The 27,533-nt window shown below is 38.8% G+C and overlaps 1 protein-coding gene across 2 annotated transcripts in view; it reads right to left on the reverse strand.

Moving 5' to 3' along the window:
- Window positions 1-27,533, reverse strand: part of LOC127479690 (cohesin subunit SA-2-like) — a 60,123-nt gene that overhangs the window by 8,990 nt on the left and 23,600 nt on the right. For both annotated transcript variants that reach the window (XM_051806967.1, XM_051806968.1), the window contains exons 12-29: window positions 25,484-25,582; window positions 23,389-23,468; window positions 15,426-15,533; window positions 13,404-13,512; window positions 12,490-12,607; window positions 12,076-12,179; window positions 11,539-11,631; window positions 11,363-11,452; window positions 10,139-10,342; window positions 8,517-8,593; window positions 8,089-8,176; window positions 7,208-7,285; window positions 5,439-5,531; window positions 4,597-4,765; window positions 3,596-3,747; window positions 2,680-2,781; window positions 1,215-1,369; window positions 976-1,104 (exon numbers count right to left, since the gene is read on the reverse strand). In XM_051806967.1, the coding sequence (XP_051662927.1) occupies window positions 976-1,104; window positions 1,215-1,369; window positions 2,680-2,781; window positions 3,596-3,747; window positions 4,597-4,765; window positions 5,439-5,531; window positions 7,208-7,285; window positions 8,089-8,176; window positions 8,517-8,593; window positions 10,139-10,342; window positions 11,363-11,452; window positions 11,539-11,631; window positions 12,076-12,179; window positions 12,490-12,607; window positions 13,404-13,512; window positions 15,426-15,533; window positions 23,389-23,468; window positions 25,484-25,582 (2,048 nt within the window). The remainder of the gene's footprint in view (window positions 1-975; window positions 1,105-1,214; window positions 1,370-2,679; window positions 2,782-3,595; window positions 3,748-4,596; window positions 4,766-5,438; window positions 5,532-7,207; window positions 7,286-8,088; window positions 8,177-8,516; window positions 8,594-10,138; window positions 10,343-11,362; window positions 11,453-11,538; window positions 11,632-12,075; window positions 12,180-12,489; window positions 12,608-13,403; window positions 13,513-15,425; window positions 15,534-23,388; window positions 23,469-25,483; window positions 25,583-27,533) is intronic.

Raw genomic sequence — 27,533 nt, forward strand, 5'->3', positions numbered from 1 at the left:
CAAATTAATGTTTCAAATGAACTGTCTGTGTAGCTGGCAATTGTTAATAAATTGTGTTATGTGAAGTAACAGGAAAGTAGACATTTTACCAGCCTTGACCCATGTTACATAAAACCTGGTTGATGTTCCTCATGAAAGTTATCCTTCAACTTAAGACAAAGCATCACAGGAGCAACACAGAGCTCAGCAAGATGTGATAGTTGGGGTTTTTTCCATTTCTGCTGACTTTCTTTCAAAAGTGAAACTTTCCTTCTCATGTACTGGAGTGATTTGCTCAGAAATTCAAAAACGCAGATGTGTCTTAACGTTTCATCTTACATTCCCAGGTCTTCAAATATGCTCTCAGGAAAATGGAAATACCTGGGTTTTACAGTATCTATAAATAAAATACTGAAATGCAGAGACCCAGATCCAAAATAAGCAGCACTGAGAAAGGAAGTAATGCTAAAGGTCAAATAGAAGGAAGAATGTTACTTCCTTCTGAAAATTGACTGGAGATGAGGCAGGTGAAGGGAATAAGAGACATACATCTCTCCACTCAGACATATAATGCCCCATGATGCCAAAATAAGGCTATCATTCTTATTAAATGTAAATATTTAAACCACTGTAAAACACGGGTCCACTGATCAGGGCATATTTGCATGTAAATAATAAATTCTTGAATTTAAATATCCACATTATGAAGATGTCACACATATATTCCAAATATACACCATGGAATTCAGGTAATTAAGGCCTGAAGCTGTGGAATTAGATCATTACAAAATAATGATCCATGCACTGTTTCTTCCTGAAATAACTACTACTAAAAAAATCAACAAGTGTCTCTCAAACAGCCTCAGGGACAGAATGATTTCAGAGGTCTCTGAAAAGCCCTTGAGCAAATTCTGCCATACTGAAGCTCAAGTGTCCTGTGTACAGGGATACACAAGTCACAGACTGTGTATGATGGTGTACAAGAACTTAACTTACACTAGTCTTTTGTCTGGCTTTAACAGCTTGTTGGAAAATTCACTGATGATTAACAGAAAGCCCAAGTTAGGAGGCAAGCATTTTCCATCTCCTCCAGTAGCTCCTTGAAAAGCAAATTCAATCCCTTCCCTATTGGAAGAAAAAAAATAGAAAAAAAAAGAACAGAGTAATAAAACAGTTAAAATAGACAACTAACAAAAGCAATGACCACAGACAACGTGATGTTACATGGCACATACTTGTGTATCATGGCTATAGATTCTCTAGATTTCACTTGGTCCCAACCAAATGTTAGTGAAAAGCGACGAGCAAGTTCTTTGATGTTTGTAAAGGAAGCAGAGGAGAAGTCCACACCACTACTGCTGTCTTGGCTTTCTGCATGTGTCTGAAACAGCTGCAAGAGAAGTCTCAGATAAGCAAACACAGGTAATCCAACAGACAAACAGAGCACCAGGAAGACAGAGAGACATGCACAGCAAGCAACAGTTGCCTTACACGGACAGAAGCCTTACAAAAGAGCAGGTTAGTCAATTGTTTCTGAAGTGCATGAATGAACAACAACCACCAACTTGACACAAAGGACACAGGTGAGCTCAACAGACGGGAACAAATCAAAAAAATAAAAATAAAAACCAATGTGCATAAACAGAGAACCAATTCCTGAAGATGGTGGTTCCACTGACCCCATCTCCTCTTGGGACTTCTGAACTAAGCCCCAGAAGCCTAATTTGCCTGAGAGGCTTTCAGAGTAGCAGAAAGCTACAAAGCAGCAAGTCTGACAGCAGCACAGTCCAATTTCTGAGAGTGGGTCAAAAGCACATCTTGACCCCAACTAAATATGCTTTGGGGTTTTTTCCTAACAGAATATGGAAGTAGCTTCTTCTCTTCAACCTGTTAACTTTCAAGGTCAAGCAAAGGCCAAAAAGGGCCTGTTGTCTATGTGATACCTAAACACAAAGTCCTGACTATGTCAGCAGAATATATGTAGCCAAATGCTGCTTAGCCTCATCTAAGCTCAGATTTCAAGGGCTAGTTCACAGATCTAAGCCCTGGCAATGGGTGTGAAATAAGCAAAGCTCATGTATCAGTACCCTCTGGGAGGAGCCTGCTCTCTGGATTACAGCACGACTCCAAGCTACAGGCAGCTCTGGCCATGGGCAGAGCAGGAAAAACCAGCTGTTAGAATAGCTAACTGGCTATCAGTGAGAAGCTGCAAGCCACAGCAACTGAGACCCTTCAGAAGAGCTGCAACCCACTTTTCTCCAGAAAAAAATGCTGAAAATACAGGGGGTTGGAGCTGACCAGCCATAGGCACATTCGTGGTTCCTCAAATTCAACAGAAATTTAGATAATCCATAAAACATAGCACAATATCCTTAACATTTATTAAGGTTAAAAGAATACTTACCATGTCCCAAGAAACACTTCATAATCTCACATCAGTTCTAACATACTTGAAGATTAAAATCATGACCAAAAAAATCAAGCACAAAATTACCTTTTAAAATTGATGTAATGAATTTAAAGGAGTTTTAATTATGACATGCAAAAACAACATACACACAGAAAGGCAGGAAAGGAAATAATTTCTTTCACTAGGTTTTCTAATGATTATGAATAATTATGGCACAGTAGGTAAAAATCTTCACTATGAATACAGCTGTTGTAAGTGCCCCTAGTAACTTATTTTAATCGTAACCTTACCTGCTGCAGACAAAGAATCAGTGTCTTGGCACTCTGCATTTTGTTATTGTGTCTCATCTTGCTTAACAGTTCTTTAATTATGTCTCCAAAATCATTGTAGGTCTAGTAATAGCAACAAAACAAATGAGAATTATCATTACCCTTCTTTAACACTGGAAGTACACAAAACATGTGACTGTTCATGTGACACAAGAAGTTCATAAAACACTCCCAATATCCGAACACACAAGTTAGAAGATGAAAACTGGACTTTTTACATTATTTCATACGTAAAGCAATGGGATACTCTTTTAAGAGTAATGTGAGGATTAAAGTTTTACTGAAATTATTAAGTATTAATTACAACAAAAGAACAAAGCCTCTTTGGGAGAGAAAAAGAGAGGTTTCTGTATTTAACCAGTGCCTGCCAAGAAAGTAAAGAACAAGATTCACATTCAGGTATTTCCAAAGTTCTGTTAGTTGACTCAGGGAAACTTCCCATTTTGTTCTCGGCCCTCCTGAAACCCAATTCAGAGTGGCTGAAGCTCTACTAATTGTTTAAACCCTGGACTCAGGTGAAATGTAGGCCTACTTCTGTGTGAGTCGTGTGAAGTAACTTGACCGCTTCAGTGTGAGAAGCTCTACATCTAGAACACTCCCCAACCATACACTGCTTCTTTGCAGTGGTCTCTCTGGAGAATGTGAGGAGCAAACATATTCTTTGCTCAATTTTCAGTTGCTTTGTCTGCAGTGAGGTAACTTTGTGGAGCCAAGGGAAGAGATTTGCCCTACTCCTGCTTGATTTTATAGCCCTTTTATGATTATATACAGATTCTGAGCCATAACGCTATTAACACCACATCTTTCACAAACACTGGAGTCACTTTCAAAAACTAAAATGCACTGACAGGGAAAGCAATCTTATCTAAAACATTACCTTCACATAATACTTATAGATCTCAGCAGCTGCAGTTATCTCTACCACATTATACACTATTAACTTGCAATATGCTGCAAGAAGACTCCGCTTTCTGTGCAAGTCATCAAGTTTGCAACTGTCATCCTTTTTCTCTTCCTCTTCTGTCAGGTCTAGGGAAACAAAAGCATTTTTTAGAGCATGACACTTGAACTTGGCCTCAGAACCACAATGAACTAACAATCTGTTTTCAAAACACTCCCAAAAGAAACCAGCCTTCACAATTACAACCTCAACACAGCTTCCAAATGTGTTTGACTTTGTACACAGGCATGCAGTGATAGGACAAGAAGGAATGGCTTTAAACTGAAAGAGGGTAGATTTATTCCTTAGATATAGGAAAAAAATCTTGATTGTCAGGATGGTAAGGCACTGCAATAGGTTGACCAGAGACTTCATGAATGCCCCATCTCTGTTCAAGGCCAGGCTGGATGGGGCTCTGAGCAACCTGGTCTAATGGAAGGTGTCCTGCCCATGTCAGGTAGTCTGTAAGGTCCCTTCCAACCCAAACTAGTCTATGACTCTGTAAAATCTGCCCCACAGCCCCAAAATCAAAATCCACTAATCCTTTATTTTGATGGCTTCAAAGGGTCCACACACTGAGAGAGCCACACTGCAACACTGCAAGGCTTTCCTCTAATACCATCATCTGTACCACAAAAGTCAGTCTACCGAATACTTTTACATTCTCCCCCATCCCTGCATTACTTCAGCCCTTTTCATCCTACAAGTAAATTCGCAGCTATATCCTATGGTTAATCCACAGATCAATGGTACAGATCAATGAATAACAGGTCAGCCATTTTGTCTGTAAAGGGGCCCAACCAGAAAAAAAAACAAAGCAACCCACAAAAAAACAATGACAAAAAAAGAGGCCAGCCCCTTTTCCTGATACATTCACTGCAGATGACAAATGACAGCAAAAGTGGTAGATTGTTTCTCTGGTGATTAAGATGTCTAACCTTTTCTTTCCTCTTCTTCATCCACAAAAACATGTTCCCGGATAAACAAAAACAGTTTTTCCTGAAGTGACGTGTTAGGAAGATAACCTAGAAGTCCAATTGCTTCTTCCTTATTATTTGAATCCTGATGACTCAAAATCAGCAACCAGTCACAGAGTATCATGAAGACCTGTATCAAGCAAACAAAGCCAAAGAAGGATACTGTGTTACTTGTCATGCCAACTCCACTTTTCCTCTCCATCAAACACAGCCTAGCTTCCATCCCACTTCTTCCTTGCAAACTAAAGATTTCTCTTTGCCTCAGCTGTGGTGAAATGCCACAGCTAAGCCCTTTCAAAATGTGTACCTTAGGAGATGCAGTGTATACAAGTATCATGTATGAACACCACCTAAAGATTTTCAAACTTCCATGGGAAAGAAGAAGAGTTCCATTATGTTGGAATATCTCTCTTTTAACCCATGAATCACTGGACAATTTCTACATTTTTTTAAGTAATATGCATAGCAAGACATTAATAAAGCAATGATAGCAACCAGTACACTGATCAGTCCAATCAGAAAACACAATGATTATCACTGAAATTCAGGCCTTGACTCTGCAGATGGACCCATGGAGACACAGATCTGTGCTTGACTAAAGCACAAACTTTTAGTATTTAACTAACATAAGTTTAATTTTTCTTTAAAATAAATAGTTAAAGACTTTTTTTAAAGTTATTTTTCTTTTAAGAGACAAAAACATAGCAAAATCAGTAGAAGGAAATACCAGTATGAAAAGAATGGCAGGCACTTAAAAGGAGATCTGAGCATGAATGCTAGTTAAGTGATAGAGAAACACAAACCTTTTCTCTTACATCTTTTTCCTTATGTTGGAGGAAGCACGTGCAAATCTGACTGAAACGTCTCAGCTCCCTTCTTAGTGGAAAAAGAGTCTCCTAAAAACGTATTTAGGAAAGGTGAAAGGATCAGCATGCATGGGACTATGATTCAACAGAGAATTACAGAATAAACAATAGTTGCATCCTTCTTCCACTCATATTATTCATTTAAGATAGCACAGTTGATAACATTATGAAAGAAGCTGACATCTCATGGTACAACATCTTACTAGCTATGAACAACTGCATCTGTCACACTTGCTGAAGCCAGTGGTATTCAGCAGGTCACAAACTCTTTGTTTCTCAGTCTGTAGGGTGGGCAGCACATATTCCCTTATTCACTTCATCTTATCCTTTTAAAGCAGTGGTAACAATGGAAGTAGAGTCAGGTCTATCCCACCTAATTTTCAGTGTTCATTGCCTTCTGGAGTTGCTTTTCTCCCCCTCTCTATTGACTACAGAGGGAATGGAGTTTAACTTTGGCACTCAGAAACTTAAGACACCTCTGTTTGCTAAGCTGAATTGAGCATGAGAGACTGTTTGCCTAGAGCCACACAAAAGACTTTCTGATCCTCCACCAGGTCCCAGCTGCACTACACTGAGCTTTGAGTTCTCAATGTAAGAGGAATGCCCTTACAAGAGGGCTGGCTTTCATGCTATGCAACTGTACATTTATAAGAAGGGGGATCCATCCCAGGACATGCTGAGGAGAACCAGGGGAGGGGCTATACATTGCCTTAACACTGCTGGGGGAGGAGCAAGGGGGAAGTAACAGTCCTAGAGCTGCTGTTCAGGAAATGGTTGGGTTTTGGACAACATCCAGACTTGGCCCTGCAGAGTGGGCCGTCACATTGTGCTTCCAATCAAAATCTGCTCCCGTACGAAAGGCCAAATTAAAAAATGTGCTGCCCCATTACCAGTTAAGCTAACTGTCTGGAGTGAAAGTCTGAACATACTAGAGCAGTGAGAGATGTGGACATCCACACGGGAATGGAATGGGACAGGAATAGACAGTGAATCAGTTGCCAAATGGGTAATCTCCCAGCTAGCATTTCTCACACAAAACACATGTCCATGTCAGCGTCCTGTCCTGTATGCACAGGAGCACCAGGGAAGGGGACAGAATGGCAGAAGGAGCAGCACTCAGTGTAGTCAGAAATCACCATGAAGAGCAGTCCCATACATACACATTCACAAATGAACCAATGCATAATAGAGTTTTCCTTTTTGGTGTCTTAAGCTAGACTGTCTTCTGAAATACCTGCCAGAGCTTGGTACTTCATAAAATCAATTACAAAAGTAAATTGTCAGCTGAGGAGAAAAATTACCCCTTTCCTCAACCTTCTGCCAGAAATATGTAAATTAAAAGAAGCAAAAAAAAACAAAAAAAGAAAAAAGAAACTAAGCAACAGGACTTCCTGGAGTTTTCACTGAATATTCTTTGTTGCTTAAAACAAGAAAACAACAAACTGTTTGGCAGTGAAACAAGTTCTTTATCTCCACCAAGCCCCTGGAATTCAATGTACATGTTTTGTAGTAAAAAAAGAGGTAAACCATTGTTCACTTATTCTCCTGCGGACTGAAAAAGCATAAACACAATTTCTTTTACTCAAGAAAACGCACAAATTATCTTCTTATAAAGCCTGTTTTTTTCTGGCAATTTGAGAACAGGAAAAGTAACTTAAACTTCCAGAAGCACAACTCTGGGTTTCAAAGTTATGTGAGCAGCCAACCTTGGTAGAATTTTCTGAAACTGCAGATAGTTGCCACAGGAGAGAAAAATAAGTGCACTGGAGAGCTGGCAGGATAATCTGAAAATAAAAACACATGTCCTTTATTTACATGAAAGGCTCAACAGCAAAACGTTTAGGACTAAACAAAGCATTCAACCCTGACATTCTGCATGCTGCTTGCATGATGAAAGGCAGGACTACCCCATAGAGCAATTCTGAGCAGAAGCCAAATCTTGGTGCTCCAATGCTCCATCTAAAGGAATCCACCCTACCTACTGGCTGCAGGCTCTCTCTACTCAACTAAATTTCACCTTTTCCCAAAAAACCCTTCCATTTCTCTCCTGAAAACAGGGAGAGAACTCCTAGAGTATTTCACCTTGTAATCCTAGAATATAGAACTCCATCTTGGCACAGACAATGCTTGAGCTGAGGCAATCACACAACCAAAAGGCTGCCGTTGAGACAATTGGTAATTACAAACCATTACACCAAGAGTCAACATGTAAGCAACAGGTCCAAAGTATTCCAATTTCTGGTTATATGCAATCTAAAAAGGGGCCCTCACAATCCCAACAATTTCATATGCACTGAAAATGAAACAGTGCAATCGTTAGAAGTACTGAACATGACAAAAGATCAATCCAGATGCCAGATGATTATCACAGTTCTGGACAATCTTCAAAATAAATTAATATAAAGGCATGAATTTATAGATTACAATAATGTTATACCAAAGACAGCCTCAGTGTCCAGGATTGAGAAATGGAAACAGTATCTTCCTGCCTCATAGGACATTGATATATAAGATTATTTCATATTTTCTACTTTTTTGTGCTTTCATCAAGAAAAACCTCTTTCAATGTTAAATATTAACAACTCACCAGAACAGGCAAACTCCCATGTTCCATTTCAAACACCAGGAACCTTAAAGTCTTGTCATACAGATTCCATTTGGTGAGATCATGGGCACTGTAAGTGAAAAAGTAATTATAATGATACACTAAGCAAGAAATGGAGTCTCACCTGTCCAAACAGGTTAAATGTATCCTATTTTTGACTTCAGATGATGTAGAATAATAACATTAAACAACTAAATATTAATTATAAGGGTGGAAAAGTATGTTTTCATGATCTAACACTGCAACCTTGAGTATTCACAACTCAACATTAGACTTCTCTTTGCAGAAACAGAGCGTTTCATTCCTATGCAAAAAAACCTATTAAATCCAAAAAGCAATTCTCAATTTGCATGTGTAAGGTCGACATTTTAAGTATATGGGAATGTAAATTGTGTAAATAAACATCTCACTTATGAAAAGCTGCTACTCTTCTCAAAGCAGAGTTCATCCAGGAAATTGCTCCTGCATCCATACAAAATTCTCCTTCCTAAATCATGAAAGTTTGGGAAAGACAAAGCAATTAGCCAGAGAAAGGAAAGGGCACTACTATGTCCTCTTCCCAACCAACCCACAAGCTTGAATCACTCTCCTCCAGCCCTCCCATGTACCTGCACCTTTAACCACCCTACTCATGTCTTCCTCTACAGTCAAAACATAATCGCACAGAAATTTTCTATAAGGAAACATCTCTGTCATTAATAACCCCATGGCAGCCTCCCTAGACTGCAGTATTGCTAACACAGAGTAAAAACTAGCAATTAGGTTAACATGGTCCTTCACACAGTTATTAAGGATCTCTAGAAAGCTAACTGTTCACATGGTGCTGACCTTCCCTGCTTCCAGCTGCCAGATCACATTCAAAGATAGCTAAAAATATATGAAATACTTTCCCATAGATGCAATTGCTGTAGTTTCCACAAGTATACTATGTGATTCTGGGGGACGATATATACAACCAGGAATTAGAAGGGAGGGGTTCCAGGAGAAAAATCTCTTTATTTAGACATGGATCACACTATGGGGGAGTTGAAGAATCCCTGGTCTAGCACTTATCTTGTTTCTCATAAGTACACATTCTACCACATTGACATAGATCTCTATTTAAGGCCAATAAAATTAATCCAATCTGAGGTTAGGGGATTTTTTGGCTTGACACATTTTACAATATCCCAGTGTCCAATAAAAACCTGCCAGTGTTAACTCTCATACCATGGCATGACACCTGTTCATGACGGCACAGTTGATCAGATCAGCTGCAGGCTTCTGTTGTTCAGTTCAGCCAGCAAGCTATTCATATCACCACCAGCTGTTTCTGCTTTTTAGACCTAATGAAAAACTTTGAGGGAGACTCTGCAATCCTCCTTCAAGGGGAAAGTCATTATTTCAAAGACCCCCAAAGCTATGAAATCTGCACTGCAGACTGCTGTTTACTTTTTGTTCCCCCATACAGCCAAAGTGACAGTACAAAGGGCATCTTGTGTACAGTCAAATATATAGAAGTACAGAAACATACCTTTTTGGGAACAGCCTCATCACTATAGATACACAGCACTTAGTAGCTGATCTTGCCATAGTTTCTTTGGCACAGTACTAATTATAAAGCAACTATAGAGCTTAGGTCCAGAATATTTGGTCTGGAACTTATTTTGTTTCTCCTAAGTACACATTATCCCACACTGACACAGATCAACAAAATAGTTCCAATCTGAGGTTAGGGGATTTTTTGGCTTGACACAACTTACAATATCAGTGTCCAATAAAAGCTTACCAAAAGACATAAAATGCCCTGTTGCTGGTGTGGACTACTTTGTTTACAATTTTCCTCACTCTATTCCCGCAAAAATATATCTGCTTCATTAAAATATGAACAACCAATCTTTCCAGAGGTGCAAACCCATCTTTCAAAGTTCTGCTCCCTTCAAGCAGAAATAGCAGGCAGAGAACAGTTCCATAACCCCCTTTATTTTTTTGTCTCCCTTTTTTTTTTTCATAATGAAACAGTCTGGTTACCTCCACAGTGAGTCACACTCACCTTTTGCCAGAAGCCATCTAGTAGCTGGTTAAGCTGTTCCATCAACTCATCTATCAGTTGAGTTCGAGCACAATCCACCTGGCTATAAATGCCAATTTCTTCACTGCAGAGGATATAATAAGTCCTGGAGGAAGCCTCGAGGACAGACATGTCAGAGTGTTTGGCCACAATGTCTTTTACCTCTCTCAGCAAAGCATCCAAATGCTGCAGGTAATAAAAGGGTATTGTAGGTAAATTGTACAGAAATCCACTTATGCTTTAAATCATTTCACTAAGCCCATATATCCCTGTAGGTCATATAACCAAGATGCAGTCTTATAACCAAATACCAGTCTAAGGAGCAGAGGGGCAGAATTAGAGGATACAACTTTTTTTTCTGTGTTTATAGTTCTTTCTCATAATTATGTCTCTAGATCTTCCTAAAGAATGAAGCAACTGCTTCATATGCTACTTCAGCAATATGTGTTTAACGCTACATGAAGAAAAAGGCAGGGAATAAAGAAAGTATGCCTTTCCAAAGAACAGGTGTGTCTCCAAACAATGAAAGTTGTCTCCCTTAGCAGTGGAGGATGGAGAATGCTTCGAATCATGTTAGCAACTGGGGTCTTCACTCCCAGGGAGAGGAGGTAACTTCTGCTGTTCTGCTGACTCTCTCTCTTCCAGCTAACAGTTTGTGCTGAAATTAACCTAGGCGTGTTTGCCTAACGTTACCTCCCTGTAAACATTCCTGTTTAAGAATACATTAAGCTATTTCAAAGATTTCATCTATCCATTTCTGACCATGCCTTTCCCATCAGCAGATATACTATCTCCATTCTTATCTTTCAGTTACTGTCATCCCCCAGCAGCTGGGAGTCAGCCTTCAAGGAGAATGAAATCTATTCTATAGTAAACTCCTGGGAGACACCAACTTAGACAACAGCATAACCCACCCTCTCTCCACCCAGCAATGAAAAAACCCAGCGCCAGGCCTACCACACGAAACCACAAACCATCACCCACCAGAGCCAGTCACAGCATATCAGAACTGACAAGCACTATGGCTTTTCTTTGACAGCCTCAAATAAAAAACTAAAGCCTGAATAAGACCATTTCCCCTATGGTATGAGACATTTCTTTGTATTTCAACCATCATCTACTTGTTCCGAATCCCACTAAACTCTCGACATTGTCACATAAATTCAGTACATTCCACGTGAACCAATTACCCCAACTGCTATTCACCTTCTCTTGATGTCCTGTACTGTAAACATCTAAATCATAATACTGAGGAATCTGCAGAAGATTTGCCACTTTTTGTGCATCTGTTGAATACTGCAGAGAAAAAAACAGGATATGAGTATACTGCAGGAATTTTAATGAAATATTTAACATGCATTCACAGAGCAGCTGTTAGTTACCTTTGCCAAGAGCTGAGGAAGCACCATAATAAAGTGTTCAGTAATTTTGGTACAATCTTCCAATTGTATTTTCTTCTCTTTTACTGACAGAATCTGCAAATAAACCATTTTGTTTCAATTACAAATCTCTGAGATTTGAGTAGAATTTTACATATAACCCAAGGTTAACTCACATGGCATTGTCTCAAGAATATCAAGCTAAGATAAAGATACTTTTCCATGGAGAAAACCAGATGCTTTATTTTTTTTTTTTGTTAACCTTAAAATAGATGCAAATCGTTGTACAGCTATATCTCATGGATAAAATGCTCATCATTTGTCAATAACAAGCTTCAAGTGGCTTTCCTCTAATGCTCATGTCCTTCAACATCCACTTCTAATAAGATCTAGAGGTCAAAAGACACTGCGTCATTTCACAAAAATATGCCATTTTATTTCCTAAGATGCATCTCCAACTAGGAACACGCTATGTGGCAAAGATCATAAGGCAAAGAGAGTGTGATTACAGGAGAATAAATAAGACTAAGATGCACTGACTTTTTTGGCTGCACCTCTGCCCACTGGAGGATGACCTTCAGCTGCTTCTCTAACCGTTGCAAGGATAATTTCAATGAGAGCACTTTCCTCGGCATCGCTCAGTGCTGTAAGTAAATCAGTCTCAGCATCACAGAAAATAAAAATTAAGATGAAGCAGCAGCCTACTCATTTATCTGAGCAACTGTTTCTAAACTAACATTACATAAACGCAGAATACTGAATAAAACAAATGTGTTGATATAAATATTACATTGGCAGTGCATTGAGTTGCATCTGCTTTTGTGACACCTGGGGACCACAATTTGGGATCAAATGGTACAGTAATATGAAATGATCCTAAACTAGCTAAGGCAAGGTTCAAAAAACAGTATGGAGAGATTCATTCAGAAACAACAAAGCTCTCTGCTTACCCACCTTCTCCATCTTCTTCAGCATTTTTTAATAGAAGAGTTGTCATGCACTCCCAGTCCTTCAGAAATTTGCCTGCCCAGTCCCATAAGCTGTCTATAAGGTATGCAACGTGTTTGTGTAGCTAGGGATTAAAAACATAAGCTTACAGAAGTAAACACATCAACAAAAGAAATACAGTTTCATATGTTCCTCTCCCTTTTTCCAATGACAAAGCTTTGTCATTCACACATATACTCACACAGACTATTCTAACATATTTTGTTTGAGGCTAATCAATATTTAAACGTCTTCAATCTGATACAAAGAAGGAAAGTGGGGGAAAAAAAGCAGGAAAAGCAGGAAAAATATTTTCCCTTTCTAGGATACCTTTCCTTTGTAATTTAAATAATCTCCTTAAAACTAGTTTCTGTATTGCTCTTATATTGCTGATCATAACACCTAAAAACCCAGTCATAGGACTAGAAATGAGTTATCAATTAAATTCTTCACAGAAAGATTCAAAACTGCTGTGCCTGAGACACTTTGGCCAGACACAGGCCTGCACCACTGCAAAAGCTAAATAGTGAAGTACAGCACATAAGCTGATAATGGAGCATGAAGCCACGGTACAATAAGGCATACACACCTGCAGAAAGACATGGACACAGATCAAAAAACCCTCACTCAGTGGCATTGGTCTTTCAGGTTGTTTTCAGAAACTGCTTCAGCACTGATTCTCTCCATTAGCATAGTTGTAAATTAGTTTTAATACAGAACAGAAATGTCTTAATTAAGAACTTAACCTAGAGACAAAAACATTCCAAACACCAAACATTTCAGAGCTCACCACCAGAAATTGCTTTCAAAAGGAAGCCAATACTTAATTTAATATGCAATGCTGGATTTCAAATGCTTACTGCAGAGTCTATTCTCCTCACCTCACTCTCCAGGAAAAAGTGTATTAATCTTTTCAACTGGTCGGTACTTGCCCCAAACTCTCTTCCTCCTTTGGGCTGAACTTCTTCATCTCCCTCAGAAATAAGCAGCCTGCCAACAGAAAAGGAAGTCAGTCCAGTTCTGCCACGTTCTCCTTATACTCATTTGGCAAAGTAACACTAATTCTGTCAAGATCCCACAAACTGTATTCCTCCTAAGTGTCTACTTATTTACCCCAAATAATATTAGACTTTTTTACCAGATGAAAGGAAAAGAGAGTAGATAGTTTTCCATTGTGAGAGATCTGCTATCCTTGTGGATGCAGAGACTATTTATGATAATTTCACAGGTACCCTGCCAACTTTCTGGACAATAGATGCAGATTCCACAGAACTGATCATATAACAAGGTAGGCATTTGCTCATGCTTGAAAAGGGGTTTGCTCCAGGCCAAATTTAAACCTTAGCAACAGAGATGAGATATTACTATACAGCCATTATTCACATCACAGTACATCTTGGAACTGCACCTTCTTAAAGAAAGCACAGTATCTTGTATTTATAAGAGGCAATTAGCTTCATAAATATAGTGGAAAATCTGTTCTTCCTTTTCTGTCTGCAGTATGAAGCACAGTATGACACTTCAATTTCCTTTTCCCCCTTTCTCCACAATGGTTGTGACTGTACTGCTCGTGAAAAGTGCTAATCCCAAAATAACTACAGGAAAGCCATCCCCCCAGATTACTGCAAGGCCCAAAAGTCTTGGATTTAAGAGCTGGACCACATTATTAAACATCAGTAAAAGCTTATACTTTCAGGAAGTGCTTCTGCTGGTATAATTTATGCCAACTAAGTAACCTAAGTTAAAATATGCAGACATTGAGGAGGTTTTGTGCAAACCAAGAAGTAGGGGCAGTGGGGGTGGAAAGCGTAAGCATTTACACTAAAACTTTTAACAGTATGACCAGGGGAAAGGAGAGTGTCACTAACATCTCTAGGACACTAGAATGAACATTTCTATACTGGTAGAAGTGCTGGAGAGAAGAACTGGGCAAACAAACACAAGGATGAGGTTTACAGGGTCAAGGTGACCAAACTGCACTGGTCAGCTGAGAAGAAAAAGTAAAGTTATCAGGGAAAATCACTTTGATGATAAAAAGCAGCAGAGTTCTGAGATGAAAAACACCTGATTTATGAGAGAATATTAAGACCAACACAAAAGACTAAGTCTAGCAGATGTGAGAGCAGACTTGTCAAAACAGAAATTTATCTCCATTTGTCTTTCTGCTGGACTTGGCTCCACAAACTCAAGAATGTCAACAATTCAGCTAGATAGGAAAAGACAACTGGGAGGGGATTGTGCATGTGTGGAAACACAATTATTATTTCTGAATTTTTCCCCACAAAATTCTTGCCAAAATATTTTTTTTAAAATCCTTTTTGTAAGGCAAAATTATTTCTCTCAGCTGTAGAGTCAGAATATTTATCTCTTCTCTTTTAGCTCACCAACTCCATTCATTTCATGCAACCATTGTTGCCCATTTATAAGAGTTACTCCTGGGGAAGATAAACCCTGTACTTCATTAACCTGACAGAAAATTGGGAGGGCTTTTTAATCTGCTGCCTCTCTCATTATTCAAAGTATAAGGCAACTTCCAAAGGGAGGAGGCCATTTTTGTGATTAATCACCAAAGCTGTGGAAAACCACAGATGCCAAGTGACAGATTAGCTTGTAAGAAGCAAAGCAACAAGAAAAGAAAGTGGAAAGAAAGAGGGCATGCTCTCAACATAGTATGGCATTTGTGGATCAGTTAGTAGTTTCATATTCTCCATGTTAGTCTAGCTGCTTTTTTCATGCTATTGTGCCAGGGCTGTGCACAGAAACATGCAGTTACCCCCAGACAGCTTTTTTCTTCTGATTCAGCACTTTCAGCAGTAAAATGAATGCTTAATGTCCCCCTTAAATAAATCCACCTTAATTCCGAAACAAATGAGAACATGCAAGAAGTAGGCAGGCAGAGATACCTTTTATAAAGGAATTCCCCAGCTGCTACTGCAAGTGGACGGTGTGTGGTATAAACAAACTGGTATAACATTTCACAGTCTTCAGCTGATAACACATCCTCACAGTTCCTAGGCAAAAATAACAACGGAAGTTATAGTTCAGGTTTATCTGCAAAGAATAGTGTGAATGCTACGTCCAGCTTTTACTAGACCTGATTCTCCATAGCCGTGGCACTTGTTTACAATGTTACGTTTTTGTAGGGCATTTCTAAAAATGCTCTCAAACAAAATTGGCAGCTTTCTTTTACTCACTGTGTATAGAAACAGAGGTCTGTGCAAGCCATGACAAATCAGGCCCACTGCATGGACAGGAACATTAATTTAAAGCATAATTACAGTTGATCAGGGGTCACAGTAAAAAGAGTAACAGTAATAAAACAGGAAAATCATGCCTTTGTGCTGAGATGTTCACCACAGAAAATAAGAAAAAATACAAAGCCTTCATTTAGCAGTACAAATTATTTTTAAATTATTATTACAGTATTTTAAAACCTATATTCTATTACATTAGGCTTGTACAGAGACACATGTAAAAAAAATCAAAACATTCTTGAGAGCATGCTTATGACTGTGACCTCTCTGCGCAAACACAAACACTCAAATGTCACAAATTCTTTCATTCAGCTACACATCTTGAGAACACTACGTGCCAACTAGTAAACCTAGAACACTCTATGAGGTAGAAAAGGTATTAATTTCAAACTTTTACAAAAAAGAAACTGAAGCATCAAGGCTGAATAACCTGACAAAGAGATACCAGAGGAGTGAAGCCCAAAGCAAGGATTATGGTTTCAAAGTATCTGCTTCTTACAGCCACAGTAATGTCATTGGATTAAGCTACTTCAGAGAATGAAAGAGCAACATGAGATCCTTACACTTACTACACCCAGGTGAGAGGAAAGGGGTTTTATTTATCACTGCATTCAATTCTCAAGTAGTAACAGTTCAAAACCAACTCCACCTGTGGTCCAATACCCCCCTTTACAACTGAGGATTCATGCTCTTCATTTGCTAGGACCGATGTCTAAAAACAATCAGCAGTCCTTCCTACACTCTCCCATTTGTCTTCAACCCATCACATCCCTTAGCATCCTTACAAGTCATAAAGCCCCAAAACATCCTTCAACCTGACTGAAAAAAACGTGAGCTCACATTAGGTGAGAGTATCACTGGAGCACCCATTAAAAAGGTCTTCAAATAAAAGTGCTAATGGTATGTCTCCAGAACTGATGGATCAATATTACAGGATAATGCTTGCCCTCAACCAAAAAGAAAAGCTCCCTTACGTACTTCAGGCAGGTTTTGGTGGACTCCTTGAACATGAAATTCCCTTCAGCATATATTTGCAGTAATAAGACATATAGAAAGTGCTCTGAGTACACATTTCATGAAATCACAGAAAGGAAAATATTTATGCTACTCATTCAACCATCTACAAAACTGGGGAAATGAGTAAAAAATGTGTTTATTAATGTTAAACAGTAAGAAATTGAAAGAGGTAAAATGGTGCATTAGAATATACGAATAAGCATTAGTGTGTCCTGTGAACCTATGAATGATCAAATGTATTAAACTTCTACAAGTTTAACAAGTGAGAGTAAAACAAAGAATGACAACAAAGAGCACTTACAGGAATAAAAATACATTATATATCAAGTCTTTATATTAAAAGACTATGGGGAATTTACAGAAATAAACCAGCAGTCTGACAACATTTCTTTCCTTCTTTTCAATGTCAATCTATTATTTAATTCTTTTAAAGCACTGATTTCCATGAGGATGTCTTTGCCATTTTCTCTCAATATTTTTTTTTTGAAACTGTGGATAGTTTGGAAAAGAAGAAATTTCTATACAAATATACTGCAATCTAGATTGAGCTAACACAGAATCACAGAACAGCTGAGGATGGACAGCACCTCTACAGATCACCTAGTCCAACCCCCTGCTCAGAAGAGGATCAGCCAGAGCAAGTTGATGAGGGTTGTATCCAATCAGGTTTTGAATATCTACGAAGTCAGAGACTCCACATCTCTGGCAACTTGATTCAATATTGGACCACTGCCACAATGAAAAACTTCTTCCCTATGCTTAAATGGAATTTCCTGTATGAACATGCCAGAAAAATGTACACATTTTTTATATTTGAATTTTTATATTCTTTATATTTCAGGTTTTCTCTTCTTAGCACATTTATGGAAACAGTGAATGCAATACTTGAATGTCTCTATTTTAAAAGAATTCTTTGCTTAAATTGTTCAGATAGCTCAAAGAGTTCAGCAATGTGCCTGCCATCTCTCTGGGTAGAAATTGAGGACTCTGCCTTTACAGTACTAATGTAACTGCCTTTCCACAGAAATTTTCTATCCTTAGGAAAGGACCTGGCAGTCCTGGTGGACACCAAGTTGAACATGAGCCACCAATGTGCTCTTGATGAAAAGCAGATGAATGGTATCCTAGCCTGCATTAAGAGTGTTACCAGCAGATCTGGGGACATGATCCTTACCCTCAGCACTGGTGAGGCCACACCTGGAGTGCCAGGTTCAGTGCTGGGCTCCCCAGTAAAAGAGACATACTGAAGAGAGACCAATGAAGGGCCACAAAGATGATCAAGGGATTGGAGCATCTCTCCTATGAGGAAAGGCTGAGGGACCTGAGACTGTTTAGGTTTCAGAAAAGAAGGCTCAGGTGGATTTTATCTGATGGAGGGAGTAAAGAAGATGGAGCCAGGCTCTGCTCAGTGGTGCCCAGGACCAGAAGCAACAGGCACAAACTGAAACACAGGAGGCTCCCTCTGAACATCAGGAAACATGTTTTTATTGTGAAGGTGACAGAGCACTGGCACAGGCTGCCCAGGGAGGTTGTGGAGTCATCACTGTCAGAGATACTCAAAAGCCATCTGGATGTAGCCATGAGCAATATGCTCCTGGTGGTCCTGCTAGAGTAGGAGTTTGGACCAGATGACCCTTCTAACTTCAGCCATTCTGTGACTTCTGAAATCCCAACCTCCTTGGTTTTGACTTTGTCTTCTAAGAGGTTAGGAATTTGTCCCATTTACATTAATCTACAGTAGTGTTATTTCCTCAAGACACACGTAGGTCAAATGCAATAGTTCTGGCTGCAAAGGAAGCAATCCCTAATGGAACAGAACCAAAGGTGGGGAGAAGAATCCATTTTCTTTGCAGCACTGACTGACAGACACTCATGACACCACTTGAGCACCTTTTCTCTTTTTGTTTCTTGAATGGGAAGGAATACCTGTGTGTACTACTACTTTTCACATACTGTTCAATCACTACTCTCTGTGATACAATGAGGTTTATATTCATAACTTCCACACAAATGAGTGCTTAGGCATTTTACTAGTCTCTGGAAGTAGCGACACTCGACTACATCTGCCACCACCCGCACGAATGCTACCACAGTAAATGAGTGCCTTTCTTTCTTACATACATAAGCTGTTCAAAGAATACTTCAAATACAGCAATAACACCGCTGCAAATTTACAGCCCTCAGAAGGCCAAGCAGCATATAAAGGTTAAGCCAGAAGTTCCTGCAAGTGTTTAGGTGCCTAAAAATAAACAGGCATGGCCTTCCACATACCAATGTCATGACATACCATTTTCTCTGCACTTCAGCACAAACATGTCACAAAGAAGTTGGGATACTCTAGAGGGAGATCACAGCCTGCTTTTGTTCTGCATATGGCACTAGCTGAAAGATTTCATATCTACTGCTTTTGTTTCATTTTGCAAGAGGCATGACTGCTGGAGTTTCCTGACTTGGGCAGTACTGTTGCTTCTATCAAGAAAAACCATTAAAATCACAACAGTAAAATAAAAACACACCTGATGCACTTTTCGGAGTTTTGCCACCCTACTCTTTGCTTTTAAAAGCTGTGCAGGGAAAGATCTGGTACACATTAGGGGGACACTGGCAATCCCAGGTATAGCATCTCAATCACAAAAGAATCAGTTCATTTTGCATTTAAAATTAAGTCAAGTTAAATATCCAAATCTGACAATACATTGTAAAAACAGTATTTGTGCACTGAGCACTATCAACCAAAAAATACATGTTAAAGCTGTTCTAATGTCTGTAACAAAATTTTAAGTAGAAAAATTGGCTGATTTGTTCTGTTATCTCATTCTCACTCCCCTGCTGTCATTGCAGGTATTTCAGGACACACTTTGGTGATCAGCAAAGTGATAACATGGTTGCTACTACAATAAAACAGTAGTCCTTTCCCATCACTTTACAATAGGATAAGCCTGTCGCAATATACTGTGATTATGCTGTGACAGACCGATGTGTTTTGCATTTAAAACTCAGTTTAATTTCTAGTTACATTTAACTAATGTAATACAAAGTCATTTTCCCCTATGCTACTTACATATTCAAGCTAATTGTAGATTTGTGCTCCTACCCGTACCACTTGTAACCTTCCCCCATACATCTACCTAATTACTTTTGCTGCTCTTTTCCAAAATCCCTCTACTCTTTTAGGTAATTAAGCACACAAAAATTAACAGAATTGTCTAGCAGTAGACACACTAATCTAATTTGCCTCCTAAAAGGCAATTTTTTCAGTAACATTCCATGGTCTCTCACTGTCACTCATATCTTCTCCCTCTTTATTTCCTTTCTAGTTCTATTCCCTGTCAGATTCTTTGCAACATTAATGCTAACAATTATGCATAATTCAGTACCATTAATAATTTCTATTATGCTAAACCTCATATGTTCATTTCAGTTTTGGGATTGCATCATGCTTTGTAAATACAGAAATCCTCTAGCCCCCAAAAAACCCAGAAATCTACTAGTCCAAAGACATGGCATTCAATTGAAACAACATGCAACAAACAAGAAGAAAAAAAAAATCTCAGCTCACAGAGACAGACAAGAAGAAAATACAAATATGGATTTGAAAAAAAAAAAAACCAAGTTTATGCATAGCAAGAGGGTTTTGAATCAGCGCTGGGAATATTTTTTAATAATGTAATACATATAAGTGAGTTGAAAAGATCGGTGTTTCCACTGCCTCTGTAGCTAGCAAGAGAGAATATAAAGGCCAGCATAGTAATTTTATGGGCCAGTAGTACACAGAGTAGTCAAAGTATATTCCACAGGACTGGAATGAAGTGATGGTTAAGAGATGCTCAAACCTGCTACCAACATACATGGAGCACAACTCTGCTGCAATTGTGAAACATCTTAAAACAGTTAACTGGTGATGAGATCTTGCTACTATATTCACCCAAAAGACAATTATGGAAGCCAGTAAAAGCAAGTTACTGATACAGTAAATTTTCCCCAAGAAAAAGCACCCAGTGGACTAATAGGGGGAAAAAGCTATTTCTGGCCTTGTTTCTTGCCAATTCTCATCATAAAACAACAAAATATTTATTCCAAGATTAGAGACATGTTCTAGAGGTCAGTACCTGACCAGTTAAGATTATATTATTTTTTTTTAAATGGTTCCAATCATTTTTTTTAAATGATTCCAAATCGAATATAGGGAATTTATCAGGTAGAGATTTTTGCCAGTAGCTTTAAAAATAGAAACTTGATCTGAAAGGTCTCTCACATCTCATTGAAAATGCAAGTTGGGCCACTAGAATACAGTTGCCAAATTTGCAGATGAGTCATTCACAAGAGAAGCCAATACAGCATGACAGAAATGGCAAAAAATTTAATTACATCAATGCATACTAGTAGACATGCCATTTATACAAGCTGTCATTTATTACTCTATTGTCCCTTCTAAGGCAGGGGAGTTGCTGTCCCCAACCCCATTTCATGCTTTACTGCATGTATCAAGCAGTATTACTGCTCAGTATCCAGATACTGGGTTTGAGCTACGAGACACACCTATTTGAAACACAATAGCTCTGAATGTCTTTGCTTCTGCAATGCCAGTAGTAAGTCCTTTCTGCCACTATTGTAGGAACTAAGGCATCAGTTTTTCCCTGCTAGAAAAGCATCTTGATGCAGGCTCTTATTAAGAAGCCTCTCCATGTGACTGTCTATATTGTCTGCATTCTCTTCACACAGGTTTTACAGACTGGTCAGTACTAGCCTTATCAAAGAGAAGAGTTGTCATTGAATTTGCTTACTGAGCCCCCAGTTCCCACTTCCATCACTCCAATAATTAAGCCAAATCAGCAGGGCTCAGAGTAACTGGGGGGTACAGTGGAAGACAGGAGGATGGCTATGCAACAGATGAGCAAAAAGAAAGAAAAGAATGTATTTGCTAGGCCTCTATACAGCCTAATTAAAAACTATTTCAAAATGTATTAATTTTACTTAGGAAAACTACATTTTATGATGGAAAAATGTCATTCAGAAAACTTTAGAAGGCATTTATTCACACTGAAAATCATATTTAAGCAAAATTAGGAAAAAAGAGCTTCAGGGAAAAAGAAACATTGATCAAACTTTTATAGCTGCAGCTTGCATTAATGAGAATATGATCTCTTATAATAAAGCCAGAGATGATAAACAGCTGCAGTGCCAATATAGCTCTTGTTATTTCAGATACAGAACAAGAGCAGCCCTAAGTGGTGTTTGGAATCTTTGTACTTCAACAATGGTGAGTTGCTCTTCCTAGCACAGGGACACATTACACATGGACACAGCATTGTGCTTTGTTCCAACAGCACACCACAGGGAACCAAGGGATGTAAAAATGGACATTGTGAACACAGAAACAATGTAACCACAGCTACTACCAGTGAGGCCCAAACAACGGTCCTACCTTCAGAAAAGCGTACTGTGTTCACAGCATCTTATGCTGCTCTGATGCGCCTGTTGAAGGGGGACTGGAGAAATGCCACTCAAACTAGCAGACTATAAAGCAGCACTTCAACATACAAATGTACTTGAAATTTAATGTAAATACCTGCAACACCATATTAATTGGTCCATTAAGGTTTATGTGCTGAGCTATCAATGACTAATACTTCTGTCTTAAATGGAGAAGCAAATCCCACAAGGCTAATGGACAATGTGCCATGCTGTACATGGAAGTTAAGCATCTGCATCAGCTGAATCCAACTTACACTCAGAGACAGAAAAGACACTGACTTCCAACATCTCAACTGTATTACCAATGAAACGAGAGTGAGGGTTTTATTCACATTTTGCTTTGAAAAAGAGGGACAGAGAATTTATTGTCCACATGTTTTGCAAATAAAGCCATGTCTAAAATAAACGTGCTGCTCAAGGATATATCAGAATAAGATTCTTATACTTCTGTAAGAGTAAGTCTAATTTTTCCCCACACTTCCAGTTTGCCATTATCCTACCAAATCTATGGCTGGGAGGTAGATTTCCCAAGGAAACAACTTTTCTGTTAGTTTTTAACTTCAGCAAAACCAAAATATCATACACTTCATCATTTCTTGCTGGTCAGTCTGCTGTGGGCTCAATGGCTCCCAGATTCTCTGCCATGGAGACAAGAATCTGAAAGTCCAAATTCTAGCAACAGCCTCAAAGCTCAAGGCCTCCTGCATTAGGTGCAGAGACAGGGAAGCTGGCAGAGTTCTCTGAGCTTCTGGTCAAGGCCTGGCAACCCTAGGACAGAAGATGGGGTGAGGACCCCGTATTCAGGGGGAACTTCCTCCAAGAGAGGCAAATGCTCTATTTGAGAAAAGCCAAAATGAAAATGTGGCATTTCCTTTCAAGACAAAGTGTAAAGACATAAAAATGTAGTTTTCAGATTGAATCTCAGCACAGGGGTTTTCTTAACAATGGTATTTCCCACAGAAAGAAAATGCCACATCTTGGGCACCTTATCTGTAACTCATATCCTGCCAGGAGCAACTGTTTCCCCACAGGTAACTGATTACAGGAAGGCTCATCAGGATTGTATCTACATCTTGTTGCCATTAAAACAATACAGTAAATTAAAAAAGAAATTATTTACTGTGACATAAGCATCAAGAGTTTCATGGCTTGAACTGCTACTTCATGGTCCTTGTCCAGAGGCATGGACACAATTCGATCCTAATGGATGTAAAATGACAATAAAAAGATGTAACATGGTTTGTTCTCAATAAACACGTATTTTTGCTAAAGCTAGATCATCTACGCTAGTACAGCAGAGATTTATTTTTATTTCGGCAGCTATTTCCTAAGAGACATAAGGCAACTTGATTACTACCAAGTAGTTCCCCAGCCCCTGAAAATTAACAGCATGTTAATTTTTTAACTGAATTAATCATGCAGTAATATGATATTTTTTATAGATGTAATGTATGCATTCACAAGAAATCAAATACAGTCTACAAATTAAAAGTGACTGACAACTTGTTTCTAAGATGTTACTATTGGCACTTCAGCATGTTAAATGAAGGTAAGCTTCAAATTACAAGCATTATATAATCAGTTTCTCCCATCAACAGAGAAGTGCCTGTACCTACACATTACAGAAGCCCGTGCCTTGCTGGAAAGATAATTAGGACTTAAGTCATAAAGGCACCTCCTGGAATAGCAGCAATATTCCTGACGTCCAAAATGCACACTGCTGTAACTTGGTACACATGCAAACATCTCAGAAAACTGGAAATTTTCCTGTCCCGTGTAACCAAGAACCTGCACACCTCAGTGTGGCCTATATCTTTAAGATATATTAAACCTTTAGACTTGCTTGACTTGGGACTAACAGCTTTCTCATTTAACATAAATCTCTAGATTCATTTTACTTTGCACATTCCTTTTTCTCACTATTCAGTTGCAAGGTGTGTTAAATGCACAAATCCTGAGTTTGAACACTCAAGGGTAACAGAGGTAACATGTGAAACTCCCTCTTGCAGGAAATGGATTCATGGTTATATGATTGCATTCCCCATCACTCAGAAAGCATGATTCAAACTTTGTAACTTGAATGTTGCCTGTTTGAGTTTCTTTCACTTAGAGGGGAAGGAGTTGTGTTTGAGTGGAGTTTTTTTGATTGGGGGATGGAGTTTGCAATGATCCATTTACATTGCATCCTCCACACAGAGGGAGCTTGCAGTACAGACAGACTGGAACTATTTCATCAGTCTTTATTGAATACCAATCCTGTGGTTATGCAGCTTGCAGCAGACAGAAAGATAAGGGACTACCACATAATCATTTAAATCAGGGGTCGATCTTAGATAGACAAGCTTCAGTCTGAATAATTTATTCTTAAGATAGCAATATTAATCTATTTCTTGTTCTTTGAGGATGTGCTATAGGTATTTTTCACTATTAGCAACTGCTTAGATATACAGATAAGCCCTGCACCTTTGCAAAAAGAACACAAATTAGCACCACATGCAGGCATTGATTATGTACTGATGCAGAAGGACTGAAATATCAATCGCATCTTGAGTTTTCTTATTCAAATACTGAAAAGGCCCAACCTCACTGGGATAAAAGTAGCTGACAAAATCATTACCAATTTAATCAAGCCAGGATTAAAAAAAGTAAAGGTCTTACTTCTTAAATGAGTCAGGATGTTGAAATATGATAAAGGCAGTGTACAGTGTCGGTGCAGCCACAAAACACTCTCAAACTTACTGTGTATCACCTGACTTGATCAGAAAGCAGATAAGGGATCCTGCTTCAAGATTCATACTGACATGGTAGATCAAGAGAGCCATTCCCACATCAGTGTGATACATGGACAGCCAGTCCAATATCTACAAGGTTAACCCATTATCTGGGGCAGCAAAAAAAGGGACCTCCAGCATATGAAATTCTTTGTCATCTGCCAAAGATCCTGTAAAAAATTTGGGCCATTCTGGATGAATGGTGGAGGTAACTGACCACAGTGCATGCTAACACCATTTTGCACATAAACTAAAGTGAAAAGGAATATTCCACAGAAAGAGAGGGAAACATCCCTGCAAAACCCCTTCATCCACTCAGTCAATCAGGCTGTTTCTGCAGTTCCTGTCAGTCAAGACAGTGGGGAGATCAGCTCTGATCAAAACATTTGACCTTGTGTATACACCTGACCTAGACTTAAAAAAACCCAGCAAACAGTAGTTTACCTTGAATCTGCTAGTAAAGAGATCCATCCTGGAAACAAGTTCTTTTCTGCTATAGATTCCCTGCAGTCCCAGAAGACACTTCAACCGCACTTCAGCTTGCTACAAAACAAAGACAAATAGGCTAAGAGTAAAAAACATGTATCTTTGTTATTCACTACTGGCATTTATATTATGTAAATAAGAGATCTTTGTGGCGCCTACAGCAGGCTATCCAAATGCTGCCTTATCTCCTTTATTAGTGATATCAGTACCATCTTGTTTGTGCGTATACACACTTGTCTCTCTCTCACACACACAGAGGAAGCCTGCAGTGAGCCAAACTTAAAGGTAACATCAAAGTTTGTGTTAGGCTCCCTAACAGTCAAAGAAACTCTCACAGACCTTGCAGTTAATAAAAGCAACAGAATGCAAAAGATACAAGGATTGTGCTATTCATCTGTTAAAGTACAAAGACAAGAGTATGGATGACCTATTTAATACAACCAGCACTCTCCCATACATCAGACTTTGCTTGCTTCCTTTCAGCTGTTGACTTGGACAACTGTTAGACACAGACAAGGACTCCAAGAAATTCTGGACTACTCTGGATTCCCAGAGGAAGAGGCATGCTCTAGAAACGCACTGTCTTGTTATTGTGGGTTCTTACAGAGTTGTGTTATGCCTTCTCCCTATTTCTGTTTTACACTAGAACACTGTATTTTAAGCATTCTAAGAAAAGGGTTGCTTTGAATTTGGCCTAATTAGTTAATTTAGGCTAAACATATTTATCCATGCAAGGTGTTATTTCATATTACTAGTATTGTTGCTTCATGGACACCTCAAAAAGAAGTCTTTTCCTTATCCAGCTTTTAAATTATCTCATGCATATTGCTACATCTTTCAAAAGACAAAGTTTTAAATAGCATTAGGAAAGTAATTTTTAAGATCCAACACAGAAAAATGACTGTGTTCTGTAAAATTATAATGCTAAGGATATCAGCAGAGACACTTAAATGAACTGCAGCCTTTGAATCAGTCTCTTTATATTTCTTTCTTAATTCCTCTTGCTAACAATAGCAGTAAGAATAATCAAGGAAATCCAAGAAAGGAGACCACCTACACATAGGCTATCCATTGCTACAAGTTCCTGTTCACCTGCTTAGATGGAAAGCCAAGGGTGATACCCAGTAGAAGGGTTTGCCAAACAGTTTTGCTTTTTGCTAGAAATATAACCCAAAAGATCAACAGGTAACAACGTACACTGTTCTTTAATCTGCCCATAATACACCAGCAGTACTTATTCTATATTTTACTTAAACTTTAAAGTCTCTGAGGGAGAGACCATTGCCCACACCTGCTGCTTCCTACAGCCACAGGGGTTCTGCAGCACAGAATTCACTCACAAACAGTCCCAAGTTGGTACCCGTCCCTGCACACTGGCACGAACTCAGCTCAGCCAATGTACAGCAATCTTGGCTTCAGCTGCACTTGGTTCTTTTCCACAAGGCTTTGCTTGTGAATAGGGACTGAATTTGTGCTTGGAGAAAAGGAAAGAAGTCTGCAATGGCTTGCTGAATGGTCATATAGCCCTTGGCATGCAGCGAGTAATGTCATTTGTCAGTCAGCTGGTATTCAAGTGTGGATCTGCAGATATAAAGTTTAATACATTAAAGTATACCATCTGCCTTCTAAGATACCTGTTCCCACCTGAAAGCTCTCAGTCATAACCCTTTATGTGTATGTTTCTTTTAAGTGTTGAGAAAATTAACTCTGGTAACTAGAAACACATAACTACTTCTACTCTGACTACCTCTGCTATTTTCCTACATTTTTCATCTACATTTTCTCCATCTCAACCACTTCCCCTTTTCCAGATTCAACATTCCTCACAGTTTTAGAAGGATGTGAAGTAATTCTGAATGATCAATTTTGAATTAACTATTTCACTACTTATCTTCAGCTCCTTTCAACACTAATATCAGCAAACACAAACACCCAGCCACCTTATCTCCTTGCCAGACCTACCATTTTAACCTTGCCAAAATACCTGCCTGTTCAGTCTTTCAAAGAT

Source organism: Manacus candei, unplaced genomic scaffold (assembly GCF_025592945.1).
Source record: "Manacus candei isolate 608988 ecotype Guabito, Panama unplaced genomic scaffold, ASM2559294v1 h1tg000069l, whole genome shotgun sequence".
NCBI classification, from domain to species: domain Eukaryota; kingdom Metazoa; phylum Chordata; class Aves; order Passeriformes; family Pipridae; genus Manacus; species Manacus candei.